Here is a 14,445-nt window from a genome sequence, read left to right on the forward strand (position 1 = left end):
ATGCATAAAAATCAGTGTCACACTTAATATTTTAAATGAGATGCTGTCACTTTAAAGCTTCTTGATATGTCATGGTTTACTGAAGGAGAGCAGTGAGGCTCAAGAGCTCAAGGCTTTGTCAACAAATGGTGCTGTCAAAAGTAATGCATCAAATTTTTCATGTGCTTATGGAATTTCTTTTGGTTTTCTGTTTTCTTCTCCCCCTCCTCCCACTCTGATCTAGAGGTTAGTATTTGACTTGTGATGTGCCACTGATTTCTGTTTGATCACCCTAATGCCTAAGATGAGATTCTTATGTTCTTATTTGTTTCTTTAGATATCATAAGTATAAATTGCAATGTATTATTCAGGAAACCTCTGCAGTCTTTTATAGGTAAAATCTGTTCGGAAAATTTTTGAGAAGTGATTGAATTTTAATGGTCTATTTTTAGGCAATTGAGTTGTTTTGCTTTTAGGGCATGAAGATTTCTTGGATAATTACAGGTTTCTTCACAACTCTCTTTCCTGTGAGAATGGTCATATTTTCTGGATGATATTCTGTCATGTGAAAACCTGATAGATATCAATGCTTTGAAAGCTGGACAATAAGAATTTTGATATTCTTATAGCAAAGAACATGGACAGGACAATTTAAATAATAATGTTCAGAATCCTAACAAGTTCATCACTTTCTAAAGTAGAATACTTAAATTTAAGCTGTGGTGATTACAAAAAATGCTGAATTGAATAGGAAATGTTATTAAATTAAATCTGTGGAAAAAAATGTGTATTTCTTAATAGTATTTCATGCATAAGTGTGTGTTAAGACATAAATGGCTATCTCGTGAGTGTTTCCATAGGATGGATCAGCCGTACTCAGTTTGAAGAGACTTGGGCTACTTTGCTTGGTGTGCTCGTAACTCAACCTATTGTAATGGACCAAGAGGAGAACCAACAAGAGGTAATGTCATTCACTGAATTTTTTTATTTTTTTTTTAATTAAATTTTAATTAAACTAAGAAAAATGTTTCTGTTAATCAGCCAGTAAAGCAGAAAAATATTTTCTAAAACTATGAAATTATTTCCACTTTGTATTTCCTGGTCTTCATGTCCCTGTGAGTTCAGACACATCTGTCTTCTGGCTTGAAGCTTCTGCGAGCTTGTGAATAGTATGGAAAAGATTTAGTGAAACTTTTTCAGCTTTATATTATTAAGTCACTCAACACACACACAGTTCGAAGTTTGCTTGATTAGATAATATGCCTTTAGGCACAATAGGAACTCCAGAAACTTGGAAAGAAATGAGGTGTGAGAAAACTGTGCCTTTAGGAAATATACTAGTTAACTGTAACTAGTATGTATTACTGCAATTATTTGTGCTACCTAATAATCAAACTTGAAAGGAAGTTTCTTTGGTAAGATTTTTTTTTGTAAGATTCTTCACTAGAAATTAGTTGACCTAGAGATGGATGTCCATGTCTCTCACTCGCAGCTGTAAACTGTATGTTGGGTTTCTAACTTGGATGCCTTAGGTGCAGAATTCACTGGTGGGCATTTGGGGATCAGAGCTGAAGACGTTTATCTATACCCAAAGCAAAAATGAGAGTGAACTTAGGGATCATGAGAGACTTTCCCTTTTCAAATGTCTTTACTACTAATGAATGAATTTACTGTGTTGTGGCTCTTTGACCTGAAAGGGTTTTTTACCTAGACTCATACAGTGTTCTCTCCCACGTTGTAAATGGTCCTTGATGGCAGGTGCAGAGCTTAAAGCATTTAGAAGAATTCAGAGGGTGGATACCTACAAATAGTGAGTAGCAGGCAAGGTGGGTTGTTCCTATGTGTCAGACTCCAAAAAGGAGTAGGACATCATCATTCCTTTTCATTGGGTTAGCAAATTCTGTTAGCTCGACTGCCTTGGAGACCTGCTGTGCAGCCTGCTGAATTTTTGAGTTAAGCTTTTCTACATAGTGGCTGTTTTGATTTAAAGCAAAATAGCTTTTGGTAGCGCGTTATTTGATACGTAGAGAGCATTTATTTGTAGAACAGGAATAATAATGCTCCTTTACTTTCCAAGGAAAACTAATATATTAAAAACTACAACCATTTCTAGTGCTATTTTTAATTTCAGTATGTCAAGATTTTCTGAAATAAAAATACAATATTTTAAAAAATAAAGATGAAAATTTATTACCATCTTCTATTAAAAAGTTCAGACTCTCTTGTGGTCTGATATTTTCAAAAAGGACTCAAAATCAATACAACCAAATCAAAACCTGAGGAGCTTGCCTTTCAAATGTCAGTGCCTCAGATATGAATAATATAATTAATCTAACCAAATATGTTAAGAAAGTTGGGTGACAGTTTTCTCACACTTCTGTTGGTGTCCAGTAATGAATGTGTAGCATCCAGGTTTAGGAGAAACATCAGCTATATCTGGATAATGATGTCCAGAAAAATGCTGCAGAAAATACATTATGAGATTGAGTTTTATTCCTGAACAGTCAATTACTATAAAAAGTTGTTAACATTAATCTTTCTCTGAAGAGTTTCCAACTCACATTTAGTCTTATTTGGTGCTTTGTTCAACAGGAAACAATGGGTAGGTGGAAACAAAGAGACTAAATACCTTGAAAGCTCTGAAGTGAACATCTTTATGTTTTAATGCTGTTGGGATATGAGAGGATACACACAGAATGGCAGATGAGATGGAAGAGTGTGTTGCCTCTACAGGCACCTTGCTTTCAGTGCAGTACTTAGGCCAGATAGGTCTCTGGATGGGAGGAAGTCTAGTCTTTTATTAATGATAACTTAATGGAAGGTGACAAACTGATAATCAGGGCTTTCAGGATCTTTTTTTTTTTTTTTTTTTTACAATTCAAATTACAGTAAGTTCATTTTACAGGAAGATACAGAGAGGACCCAAATTAATGTTCTTGCAGTACAAGCCATAACTTCCTTGGTGCTGAGTGCAATGACAATACCTGTTGCAGGCAATCCAGCAGTTAGCTGTTTGGAACAGCAGCCCCGCAACAAAGCTTTAAAAGCTCTGGACACAAGGTATATTTTTACTTGCTTTAAAATGCATTAAAGTTATACTTGTGATTAATGCATAATTACAATTGCTTAATTTAGCTGTAGCAAAATATGTATTTTCTAAGCAAGAATGTATACAGGTGGATCTGTTTACATAGAAGTTACATGGATCCTGCTGAGTTAATAGTATCTGAAAAAGACAATGTTTTATTAAAATCTAGTAAACAGAGTACAGGGAAAATCTGTTTAAATTGATTTGTCTTGGGCTTTCAGGTTTGGGAGGAAGCTGAGTGTTATCAGGGGAATTGTTGAACGGGAAATCCAAGCAATGGTATCTAAGAGAGATAATATTGCAACTCATCACTTATACCAAGCTTGGGATCCTGTTCCATCACTTTCTCCTGCTACTACAGGTAAGTAGCATGGGGGTTGGGGGAAGTGAATTTATTTTACATTTAAAAAGTAGAAAAGGTACTCTTAGGAATTTACTTGAAATCCAGTTGGCAGGAATTGAAGTAATTTTCATGTCTAGTTTGCCATGCATGTTTTAAAAACTTGTCTTCTGTTTTTGCTATAGGTGCTCTTATCAGCCATGAAAAGCTCTTGCTGCAGATCAATACTGAACGAGAAATAGGAGATATGGATTATAAACTGGGACAGGTTTGTTAAAACCTTAACTTTGAACTTGACTTTTATTACATTTTTTCTATCTTGTGAAAATTCAGTTACGATGCATTGCTTTATGTCAGATCTAAACTAAAATCTCTGAGTGATTCAGGGTAGACCGTAACTTGGCCAGCTGTCCCACCTCTCATGGAATACTTGCTTGTGTGTGAGGTCTGCCTGTGAGCCAGCTATTGATTTGTACTTTTCTGAATTATTTTCTTGCTAGATGGGACCTGTAAATGTTTATACTTTCTTTTAGATTCTGTCTGGTATATAGACTTTGGGATTGTTCATGCACATTCAGTGTCAGTGTGTGCTCATAGGTTATAGACAGATACTTTCAGCATCACCTGTATTGCCATACTAAGCACATGGTGCTGCTGTTTTTGCTGTGCCATACAGTTTAAAGTGAGTTAAACTAAAATTTTGGGCAAGGTTAAAAAAAAAAGTTTAAAAAAAATCATCAAGTGATGTGCAGTTCATATAAATGTGATTTGAGGCTATGTGTTCATTGCCTGCCATTTAAATGAAAAATGTATTTGACTTAAGTTTTTCTAATCTGACTACAAAGGTGTTAAATGTTGTGCTTCTGTTCTGTTTGGTTTTCTTTTTTTTCATTTGTCATGTTGCAAGGTCTCTATACATTCCATATGGTTAGGAAACAATATCACTCCACTGAGAGAAGAGGAGTGGGGTGAAGATGAAGAAGATGAGAATGACATACCTGCTCCTTCCTCACCACCAACCTCTCCTATTAACACAAGGTGTCTTTTTTTTCTTGACTCTCCCTTGCTTTATCATTAAGCTTTTATCTCTTCATGCTGAGTTAAATAATCTGGCTTTATAAATTGAATGCTAGTAAATAATTGTATTTCAAGTGAAGTATTTAGCAAAGGCTTAAGAATAGTCATTTAACACTTGCTTATTGTGCCTTGCAGGAAGCACCGGGCTGGTGTAGATATCCATTCTTGTTCTCAGTTCTTGCTTGAACTGTACAGTCAGTGGATATTGCCTTCAAACCCCAGCAAGAGGACACCAGTCATCTTGATTAGTGAAGTAGTGCGATCAGTAAGTCTTAACCTGTTTTCCAGAGTCCTGATTGAGTGTATGTTACCAAGAGTTGAGAGCTAAGCAACATTTGTAAGGCCTCTTCTAATATATGGGGACACTGATTTTTCTTGCCAGTGCTATTATATGGGCAGTGGAGAAATACATATGAACAACTATAACATTACAATGTTTTAAACTATATAAGCATCTGGATTGTATTTTCTGCTGCTGTATTACAAACACTTCATTGTTACTTAGTCAAGTAAAATACCTACTATCATTATTTGCTAAAAATAGACATCAGGATTTTACTTGTCTCTTTGTAAGACAATGAAGATGGAACAAGAATGTATTAGAGGATTAAATTTACTGTTGAAGTATAGAACCAAACATAAGAATACAGATGTGGGATGTGTCTTCATAGCCCTTATTCACCACCTAAAAGACTTTAAAGAAAACTCTCCTTGCATGAGATTGATACATATGTGTTGTGGGTGTTCTAATACATTGTAAATGGCAACATTTGTTCATTTTCCAGAATTAATTACTGTCATGGATTTGGTTTTGTAAATCTTCGGGGGGAAAAAAAATGAACTGTTTGGAGGTAATAGTTATCTGATATGGATGGTGGAATTAATTCTGGACAACTTAACAAGTTATTCCAGACAGTTGAGTTAATGTTTTTGCATTTAATAGGTTGGTCAAGAAATCTTTTGCTTAAAATTGTAACAGAGGGGATGTCAGTTTTTGGCTGTCTGCTAATGGGCTTTTTTTAATATTAAATTTTAATTTTTGTACAGCTTCTGGCAGTATCAGACTTATTTACAGAAAGGAATCAGTTTGAGATGATGTATACAACACTGACAGAACTGCGGAAGGTACATCCATCAGAAGATGAGATTCTTGTACAGTATTTGATACCAGCCACTTGTAAAGCTGCTGCTGTTCTTGGAATGGTAAGAAATTCTCATGAAGGTCTGTTATAAATTCCCAAGTGTCTGGGTTGACTCATCCTTAGCTTTTGCTGCAAAATATGTACTTGGTAAGAGTCGCTTGTCTCCAAGAAAGTCCCTTAGTTGATCTGCATGGCTATAAGAAGTAAGAGGAGATTTGTATTCTGGGCTTTAGAGGTTGCAAACGTCATCACTAGTTGCCCCATATTCAAGCAGAAACGTAGTTTGGTTTGGGGTTTTTTGAGGTTGGAGCTGAATGTAATGTGCTTTCTGGTTGATCTTACTCAGTTGAGTGTTACCTTTGCCCTGGACTCATTTGTTGCATTTCAGGCAAGAGATGAGGACTGTGGAACAGCTATTGCTAGATTTATGTTACAGGTGAATGTGAGAGGCTGGAACAGTGCGTGTGATGAATGCGTGGTGTGATAGTTAGGTATCCCTCTTCTTTCTCTCACTCTTTGCTTTCCTCCACTGTACCACTCTATACTTAGGGTAAGAAAGATGTTGTCTTTAAATCTGTAGACTAGAGAGCAACAGTATTTTCAAATGGATGTTTCAGAGTGGGATTATTTCGGAAAAAAAAATAAAATTTTGGAAGAAGTTGGCATTTCTAGGAGATCTCTATGAGACTAATGTAAAACTGTATGGGTAATGGTGATAAGAAAAACTTTGAAAGAGTTTTGGGTTAGGTGTTTTAGTAGCTTTTGTAGCAGCAGTTGTGCAACGGAAGGCTGTGAAAGTGTTGCCAAACATGCAGAAGCAGTTTTAGAGAGCGTATTGTCCTGAGCAGACTATATTTTCCCCCTCAGTGAACTAACACCTTCTCACATACTAATAACTGAATGTAACAGCTTAGTGGAAAGGGAAAAAAGGTTTATTCCATCAAGAGCTGCTTGTTGTCTTGTGCTCAGTTATGTAGAGAATCTGCTTTAAAAGAAAACATACACTGTAAAACTGGCCAGTATCTTAGATACTTCATGAATACAGGGAAATAAATAATTGCTACTATATACTTTAAATAGGTTGTAAGAAAAAAGACTTTTCTAATATAACAGTTTAGAATAGGTTTTACATATTCCAATACATTTTTTACTTCAATAACAGGGAGTGAAGTATCTGATACCAGCTGGATGTTTAAAGAACAAACATAGGATCATACAATCATTTAGATTGGAAAAGACCCCACAGAGTCCAACTGTTAACCTAACACTACCAAGTCAACCGCTAAACCCTGTCCCTAAACACCACATTTACATGTCTTTTAAGTATCTCCAGGGAAGAAGAGTGACTCAAACACTTCCCAGGTCAGCTGGTTCCAGTGCTTGGTAACCCTTTCAATGAAGAAATTTTTCCTAATGTCTAATCTAAACAAACATCCCATGGCACAACTTGAGGCAATTTCCTCTTTCTGTTGCTTGGGAAAATAAATTGACATCCACCTTACTGCAATCTCCTTTCAGGTAGTTGTAGAGAGCTGTAACAACTCCCATCACCCTTCTTTCTTTCTAAAGGCTAAACTACCCCAGTCTCCTCAGACGCTTCTTGTAAGACTTGTTCTCCAGAACTTCCACCAGCTTCGTTGCCCTTCTTTGGACATGCTCCAGCACCTTGATGTCCTTCTTGTAGTGAGGGGTCCAAAACTGAACACAGTACTAGAGGTGCAACCTCACCAGTGCTGAGTACAGGTGGACAGTTGCCTTCCTACTCTCACTGGCCACACTATTTCAGATACAAGCCAGGATGCTATTGGCTTTCTTGGCCACCTGGGCACACTATGAGACAGTTTCAGACAGAAGAATCCCTAGCTGGAAGGCCAGAAAATTCCAACCATCCAAATCCTATATAGAGAGAATTGTTAATAGCATATAATATTTACTGAACTAATATTTGGTTTTATGGCTTTAAATTTTGAGATAACTTTTTACAGGTATAACAAAGTAGCATCAGTTCACAAGTTAATCTGCAAGTCATCTCTGATTATATTAATCTTGTGACATTTGATTCAAAGTAGTTTTAAGCCTAGTTCATGCCAAATTTTCTGCTCTTTAATCTGTTCCAAGTATTTTCAAATGACAGGATTCACCAGCATTGACTTCTAACAAATACTCTCCTTGGATGCATTAGGATAAAGCTGTGGCTGAACCAGTAAGTCGGCTGCTGGAATCAACCCTAAGAAGCACTCATATGCCAAGTCGGATTGGAGCTCTGCATGGAATTCTTTATATCCTTGAGTGTGACCTGCTTGATGAGACAGCAAAGCAACTCATTCCAATTATCAGCGAGTATCTGCTCTCCAATTTGAGAGGAGTAGCACAGTAAGACTGTTCCTCCTTCCCTCCAAACTGTTGCATGCTTATGTGTGAACAAAAGGGCTCCTCATTGTTTGCTCTTATCAGTACATTTTAGAGCTGTTGTATGAAGCAGGTTTTGGCATTTTCAATGAAATCTTAAAACTGAAGCTTATCAGCCAATTTTAGGTTTGATTTACAGAAGCAAAAGGATATTTGAGGGTGAGAAAACTTTGTCTCTCTGGTCAATTGTGTTCTCTAAACCTTATTTTTCTGTCGGAATCCATACTTTGAAAAAGACTTGCAGGATCAGTAATGAAGTTTCTTTCTTCTAAACAAGTCAGGCAATGATAGCTTGTAATTGCTGAAAAATTTCATGTGTTGCATTGGGTTTCCATGATAACCAGTGTGTGTTGGCTTTGGCTGGGATGGAGTTCATTTTCTTCATAGTAGCTAATATGGGATTATGCTTTGGATTTTTGCTGGAAACCTGTGATGACAGAGATGTGTTTTGGTTACTGCTGAGCAGAGCTAACACAGAGTTAAGGCCTTTTCTGCTTCTCACCCCACCACACCTGCCAGTAGGCTGGGGGTGCACAAGAAGTTGGGGGGGGTGGGACTGAGGTGGGACAGCAGACCCTAGCTGACCAAAGGAATATTCCATACTATGTGACATCATGCTCAGCATATGCAGATAGGAGAAGAAGGAAGCGGGGGAGGACATAAAGGGTGATGACGTTTGTCTTCCCAAGTAACCCTTGCATGTGATGGAGCCCTCCTGTCCTTGTTTATATTGTCTCTGTGATCTAGAGGACTTTGATGTAAGTGACCACTAGTGTTTCTGCTTGTTTACAGTTGTGTAAACATCCATAACCAACAGCACATCTTGGTAATGTGTGCAGCTGCTTTCTATTTGATCGAGAACTACCCACTTGATGTAGGGCCTGAATTCTCTGCAGGAATTATACAGGTATGTTGTGAAGCTGCCAGTGACAGGTGGTCACATAACTAGGGATCACCTCATAGCTATCTTTAACACTTAACTTGATTATTGTAGTGTAGATATGCTTCTGGGTTTAGTTTTGTCAGATTGTCTTAATATCTGGTGCAGTTTCTTACCAGCTGCAGTGGTATGGTGCTAGGAGATGATCTAAATACAGCTCAGACAGTTGTGTTTTTTTCTTTATTTCAGATGTGTGGAGTCATGGTGTCTGGAAGTGATGAGTCAACACCGTCCATTATTTATCATTGTGTCCTGAGAGGATTAGAAAGACTCCTTCTTTCAGAGCAACTTTCTAGGCTGGATAGTGAATCACTAGTTAAACTGAGTGTGGACAGAGTGAATGTACAGAGCCCCCACAGAGCAATGGCAGCACTTGGACTGATGCTGACTTGCATGTATACAGGTATTTATTTGTATGAGGAAAAACTCTGAGAGTGACCAAGCACTGGAGCAGGCTGCCCAGAGAGGTTACAGAGTCTCCTTATCTGGAGATAACTCAAAACCCACCTGGACATGATCCTGTGTAACTTGCTCTAAGTGAACCTGCTTTAGCAGGTGGGTTGGATTAGATGATCTCAAGGTCCCTTCCAGCCACTACCATTCTGAGATTTTGTTTGCTTTTTTAATACCTTTGATGTGCTGAGATACTAGTTTATGAAAAGAGCTAATTTTCTTCATTTATTTTTGCTACTGAGGTAAAAAAGTTCTCATTTTAGCATTTACAGCAAAATTGTAACAAAATATTTTGGTTTAGGAAAGGAAAAAATCAGCCCCAGTCGTAACACAGATGCAAATCCCTCTGCTCCAGACAGTGAATCTGTGATCGTAGCTATGGAACGAGTTTCTGTCCTTTTTGATAGGTAAGAAGATAAAACGTGTAATGTGGCACTGGGAGGGAAATGATTCTGTTTGGCACTGTGTGGTCACTTCTGTGTTTGACAGCTCTAATATTTAATTAATGCTGTTTCAATGCTTACTGTTGCTTAAAACTGATACTTGTGGTTTACACAGTAACACTGATGGAATTACTTAAGGCAGCACAAATGTACAGGAATGTAAACGGAAAACAGGCATGTCCTAACTGATACTTTGTGTTCCACAAACCATAAGCCCTATAAATGTATTTCCAGCTCCCTTCAGGTCAAACTCTTAAGTGCTTCTCGTCTTCTGCATAATCGAGGATATAAATCCAGTTTATGGAAAACAATCTTTCAAACCACCCTCAGAGTTTAAAACCTTTTCCCCCACTCAAGTATTGCTCTTTCCAAGGCTGTTAAGTAATTGCAGTGGAAGGGTACAATAAAACTTTTGTATTCACATGGAACTCATTTAATGGAAATATTTCAAATCCCCTGTTTTGATCTGACAATCTCAAGCTCAAGTCTTAAGTGAGAATAGCATGTTAGATTTTGAATAGTAGTTTGTGGGATAATGGTTTACATTTTTCACAGTGTCCAGTGGTTTTTCCACAAAACTATGCGAGGGTTTCACTTCTGCACTCCATGAGAGCAGCACTAGAACAGTACTTGAGCACTTTTGAAAATATCACTCCTAAGAGTCAGCAAAAGAATACTACAGGCAGAAAATAACTTTTGCAAGAAATAAACATGATGGTAACTTGTTCTTCATATACCAACAGATACAGCCTTTATTAGGAAGATTTTCCAGTCAGGGTTATTTAAGTAAAATTGTCTTTATTTTGGAGTGCCTTTTCTCTTTATGGTGCAGCACAACTTCCTTTCCTGGTTCAGTATATGGGTCATCCTGGTCTTCAGTTAAAAATATGCAAGGATGTTATGAATGGAAACTCATGTTCTACTTATAAATGGTCTTTGCTCTGATAACTAGCAGTAGTGATCTCCCTGTCTTTTTTGTTCTTGTTCAGTTTTCTCAACATTCATAATATTGAAAATTCTCTGATGCAAAGCTTAAAACAAAATTTACTATTAAATAAAAGGGGAGGGGTGGAGGGAGGACACAAGACTTGTAACAGCTTCTGATAGAAGCTTTAATAGACCTCTTTGTGTAGACTGTTTGAGTAAGATTACATGAAGACTGGGATTCCTGAGTGATGAAGACTCTTTTTGCTTATCTACAGATGAAAGTAAAATGTTATTTCTCTTGCCAGTTTAATTGGAAAAGAATGAGATATTCAATGGAATTAAATAATAAAATGTATTCTTTTTTATTATTTTCAGGATTAGGAAGGGATTTCCTTTTGAAGCCAGAGTGGTGGCTCGAATCCTTCCACAGTTCCTTGATGATTTTTTCCCCCCACAAGACGTAATGAATAAAGTTATTGGAGAATTTCTATCCAATCAGCAACCTTACCCTCAGTTCATGGCAACAGTAGTTTATAAGGTAGTGTTTGTATTTATTTTTTTTCCTTAAATGTTTCAGAAGATTTCTTAAATAGCTGACAGCTCAGTCAGAAGGGCAAATACCAGTTTTGTGAGATCTAATAAACCTTACGTAGTGATTGAGCTGTATTGCTGTGAGCTTTGTCTTCTGGGTGACGTGGTGATTCTAGCCTTCTGTGTTGCCTGGAAAACAGGTCACAGCAGTACAGTTCAATCACTGATCATGGGAAAAATAAAGATAAAATTAATAGTTGGGATCATGATGCTCAGACTCTTTAGAGCTCAAAGAACTGGTCCACATCATCTGACCTTGTGAACTCTACAGTCAAGCTCCTGTGCACCTAAGCTTCTGGGTATTTTGCTCTTCAGCACTTACCTACTGGACTCATGCATCACTTGAGGGTGCACATGTGCACCACAGTTCATGTATAAAATAGGAGCACCAGAAAAGTCTTGCATTTCTATATGCTTACTTCAGTTTGGCACAGATGTGAGTCCAGCTGGATCTTGGCTGACTCTTTTGCAGAGTGTCTTTGCCTAGGCATTGTGTTCATTAATTCTTTAGACTCAAAGTTGGCTCCAGGAATCTGGTTTGTGAACCTCAGGGCTTTGTACTTGAAGAGAATCTTTACAAGAGAAACAACTCCTTCCCATGCCCATCTACCATGTCTTTATTCTGTTGTCAAATATTTTTGCAGGTATTCCAGACACTACATAGCACTGGACAGTCCTCAATGGTCCGTGACTGGGTGATGCTGTCTCTCTCTAATTTCACACAAAGAACACCTGTGGCAATGGCAATGTGGAGTCTTTCCTGTTTTTTTGTCAGTGCTTCCACCAGTCAATGGATTTCAGCAATGTATCCTAAAAAGACAATGTGTGCCATTTCTGGGTAAATCTAGTGATTTTGTAAAACACATTGGTAGCCATGAGGAATAAGAGTACAAATTTAGCACACACAAGCAGTCAGATTTACTGCAGTTAGTAGTGGTGTGTATCACTTTGTGCTGTTAGTGCCTCAGGTTTGAGGGTAAAAAAAAGTAACTTTTGAACAGATGATGAGAATGAAGTTACCTAAAAATACTGGTTTAAGATCTGTTCTTTGTAACTGTGGTAGATGATTGGGAAAGTCCTTGCTCAGAAGGGCTTCCATGGACAGCTTTGCTGTTACCTTTAGAAGTTTAGTTCTATCTTCCTTCTGCAAGATAAAATATAATTTAAAAAAAAGAGATAGAATAAATTTGAATTCAACATTATCCTCTACATACCAGCTGCGTTTTGCAAGGGTCCTCCTGGAGGTGCACTGTGGTATTAATGAGGTTTGACAGTAGAATGACATCAGCCAAATAAGTTGTAACAGCCAAAAGACACATGTGGTATCTGTGCTGGGTTGATTTCAAAACAATCAAACAAAAATAACTTGTACTTTTTAATCTCAGCAGCTCTCTTTGTCCATCAGCTGTTGTGACCGTGGTGCTGATTGCTCCAGTGGATCAAGAAAACTACTGCTAGGTTAAAACGAATTTCTAGGGATAAGAAATTTCATGAAGTTAATGAAGAAAGAGGATTTCTGTAGTAACAGTTTAATTGCTGCATGACAACATTTTGCACTTTAGCTATGTTGGTGAACTGAAAACTACATAATTTAATCAAACGACAGTGTTTAAAATGCTATACCAAAATACGAGAAACTTCTGTCAAATTATGACCTTAACATATATTTCAGTCTTCCACATATTATCAGCCGAATGGGAAAATCTGAGCAAGTGGATGTGAACATCTTCTGTTTGGTGGCCATAGACTTTTACCGACATCAAATAGATGAAGAATTAGATCGGAGGGCCTTTCAGTCAGTGTTTGAAGTGGTAGCATCTCCAGGAACCCCTTATCATCGACTACTAACTTGTTTGCAGAATGTCCACAAGGTCACAGCATGTTGAACATCCTGATATGTAATGGAACTGCATGATGAGTGTTGAAATCTGATATGAATGCAAGATGAAGAGCGTATCTGGGGTTGCATTTGTGATAAGTATGAACCTTCCGGTTTTACTTCCAGAATGCATGGACAAGTGCTCTGCAGCACTGGAAATCACCTGACAAGTGTAATGTAGTTCTTGACACCAGGCACCTGTGAGAGGAAGGAAATGTGTCAGCGTTTTTTGAGTAGTGTTTGGGACTAACCTGAAGCACATGTACAAACTGCAAAATATGAGCAACTACTACATGCAAGGTAACTGGTGTTACTCTTCTTCCTCACGTGCAGCTGGGGCCACTGTGTTGCAGCTAGTAAGAAACTGACAGACACTGTTACTGCAAGCTACAGTCATTAGAAAACGTTGTTTTATGTACCTGTATATACTGTTGTGTAGTACAGCATAGAAACGGCTTCCTGATGTCTCCTACAAACAAGGAAAAGAGAAAATGGCTTTCATAAGTTACACTTCCAGCATGTAATTCCTGTCTCCGGACTTTCTGATATCCTGTGGTGTATGTGTTGGTGACATCAGAGATATAGTGCACATACCTAACCACACATTTTTCTTTTTTCTTCTCAGGATTTAAAATTTGAGTACAGTATATCAGTAAAAGAAATTTTAACTTAAATATTTCTATATCATGTACAATATGTAAAATTGTAAGATGTGTGGTGCATGAGCTGTGCTGCAATTTGAGATGAACGGAAGCCACACTACTGAATGTCTTGACATCTGTATTGTTCTCATGTTTTTTCCCTTGTGCTTTAATTCATGTCTCTTTAGGAAATCCATCTTGATGTACAGATTACATCTTGTTTTGCATCTCACTTTTTCTTGAAGTGCTTTAAAACTGGAATATGCTGATTAATTTGTTTGGAGAAACTGTACTAAGGAGGCATTCTTGTGATCCACTTCAGTGTAGCTTCTTTTGAATTCCTTTGGTTTTGGACATGGCAGTAAAAGAGAGGACTAGTTACTCTGGATCAGCTTTTTCTGTGCTTAAGAAATTGCCCTTATCTGCTGCACAGCATTTTAAGAGACAAAATGGTACAAGCTCCCCAGTAGTCAAAAACCATTTGACCTTTCCTAAATGAGCCATGGAGTCATCTGGATTCAAACCACTATCATTAA

At 37.5% G+C, this 14,445-nt stretch overlaps 1 protein-coding gene across 1 annotated transcript in view; it reads left to right on the forward strand.

Annotated features, from left to right (window-relative positions):
* The window catches only part of HTT (huntingtin), a 75,514-nt gene extending 62,091 nt beyond the window's left edge, over positions 1-13,423 (forward strand). The window contains exons 55-68 of the mRNA XM_010000293.1: positions 840-940; positions 2,885-3,039; positions 3,289-3,428; positions 3,593-3,675; positions 4,315-4,445; positions 4,620-4,749; positions 5,532-5,687; positions 7,809-7,999; positions 8,828-8,942; positions 9,165-9,378; positions 9,730-9,835; positions 11,174-11,336; positions 12,034-12,194; positions 13,062-13,423. Of these exons, the coding sequence (XP_009998595.1) occupies positions 840-940; positions 2,885-3,039; positions 3,289-3,428; positions 3,593-3,675; positions 4,315-4,445; positions 4,620-4,749; positions 5,532-5,687; positions 7,809-7,999; positions 8,828-8,942; positions 9,165-9,378; positions 9,730-9,835; positions 11,174-11,336; positions 12,034-12,194; positions 13,062-13,275 (2,060 nt within the window). The 3' untranslated portion in view covers positions 13,276-13,423. The remainder of the gene's footprint in view (positions 1-839; positions 941-2,884; positions 3,040-3,288; positions 3,429-3,592; positions 3,676-4,314; positions 4,446-4,619; positions 4,750-5,531; positions 5,688-7,808; positions 8,000-8,827; positions 8,943-9,164; positions 9,379-9,729; positions 9,836-11,173; positions 11,337-12,033; positions 12,195-13,061) is intronic.
* Positions 13,424-14,445: the final 1,022 nt, after the last annotated feature.

Source organism: Chaetura pelagica, unplaced genomic scaffold (assembly GCF_000747805.2).
Source record: "Chaetura pelagica isolate M959 unplaced genomic scaffold, ChaPel_1.0 scaffold116, whole genome shotgun sequence".
NCBI classification, from domain to species: Eukaryota; Metazoa; Chordata; class Aves; order Apodiformes; family Apodidae; genus Chaetura; species Chaetura pelagica.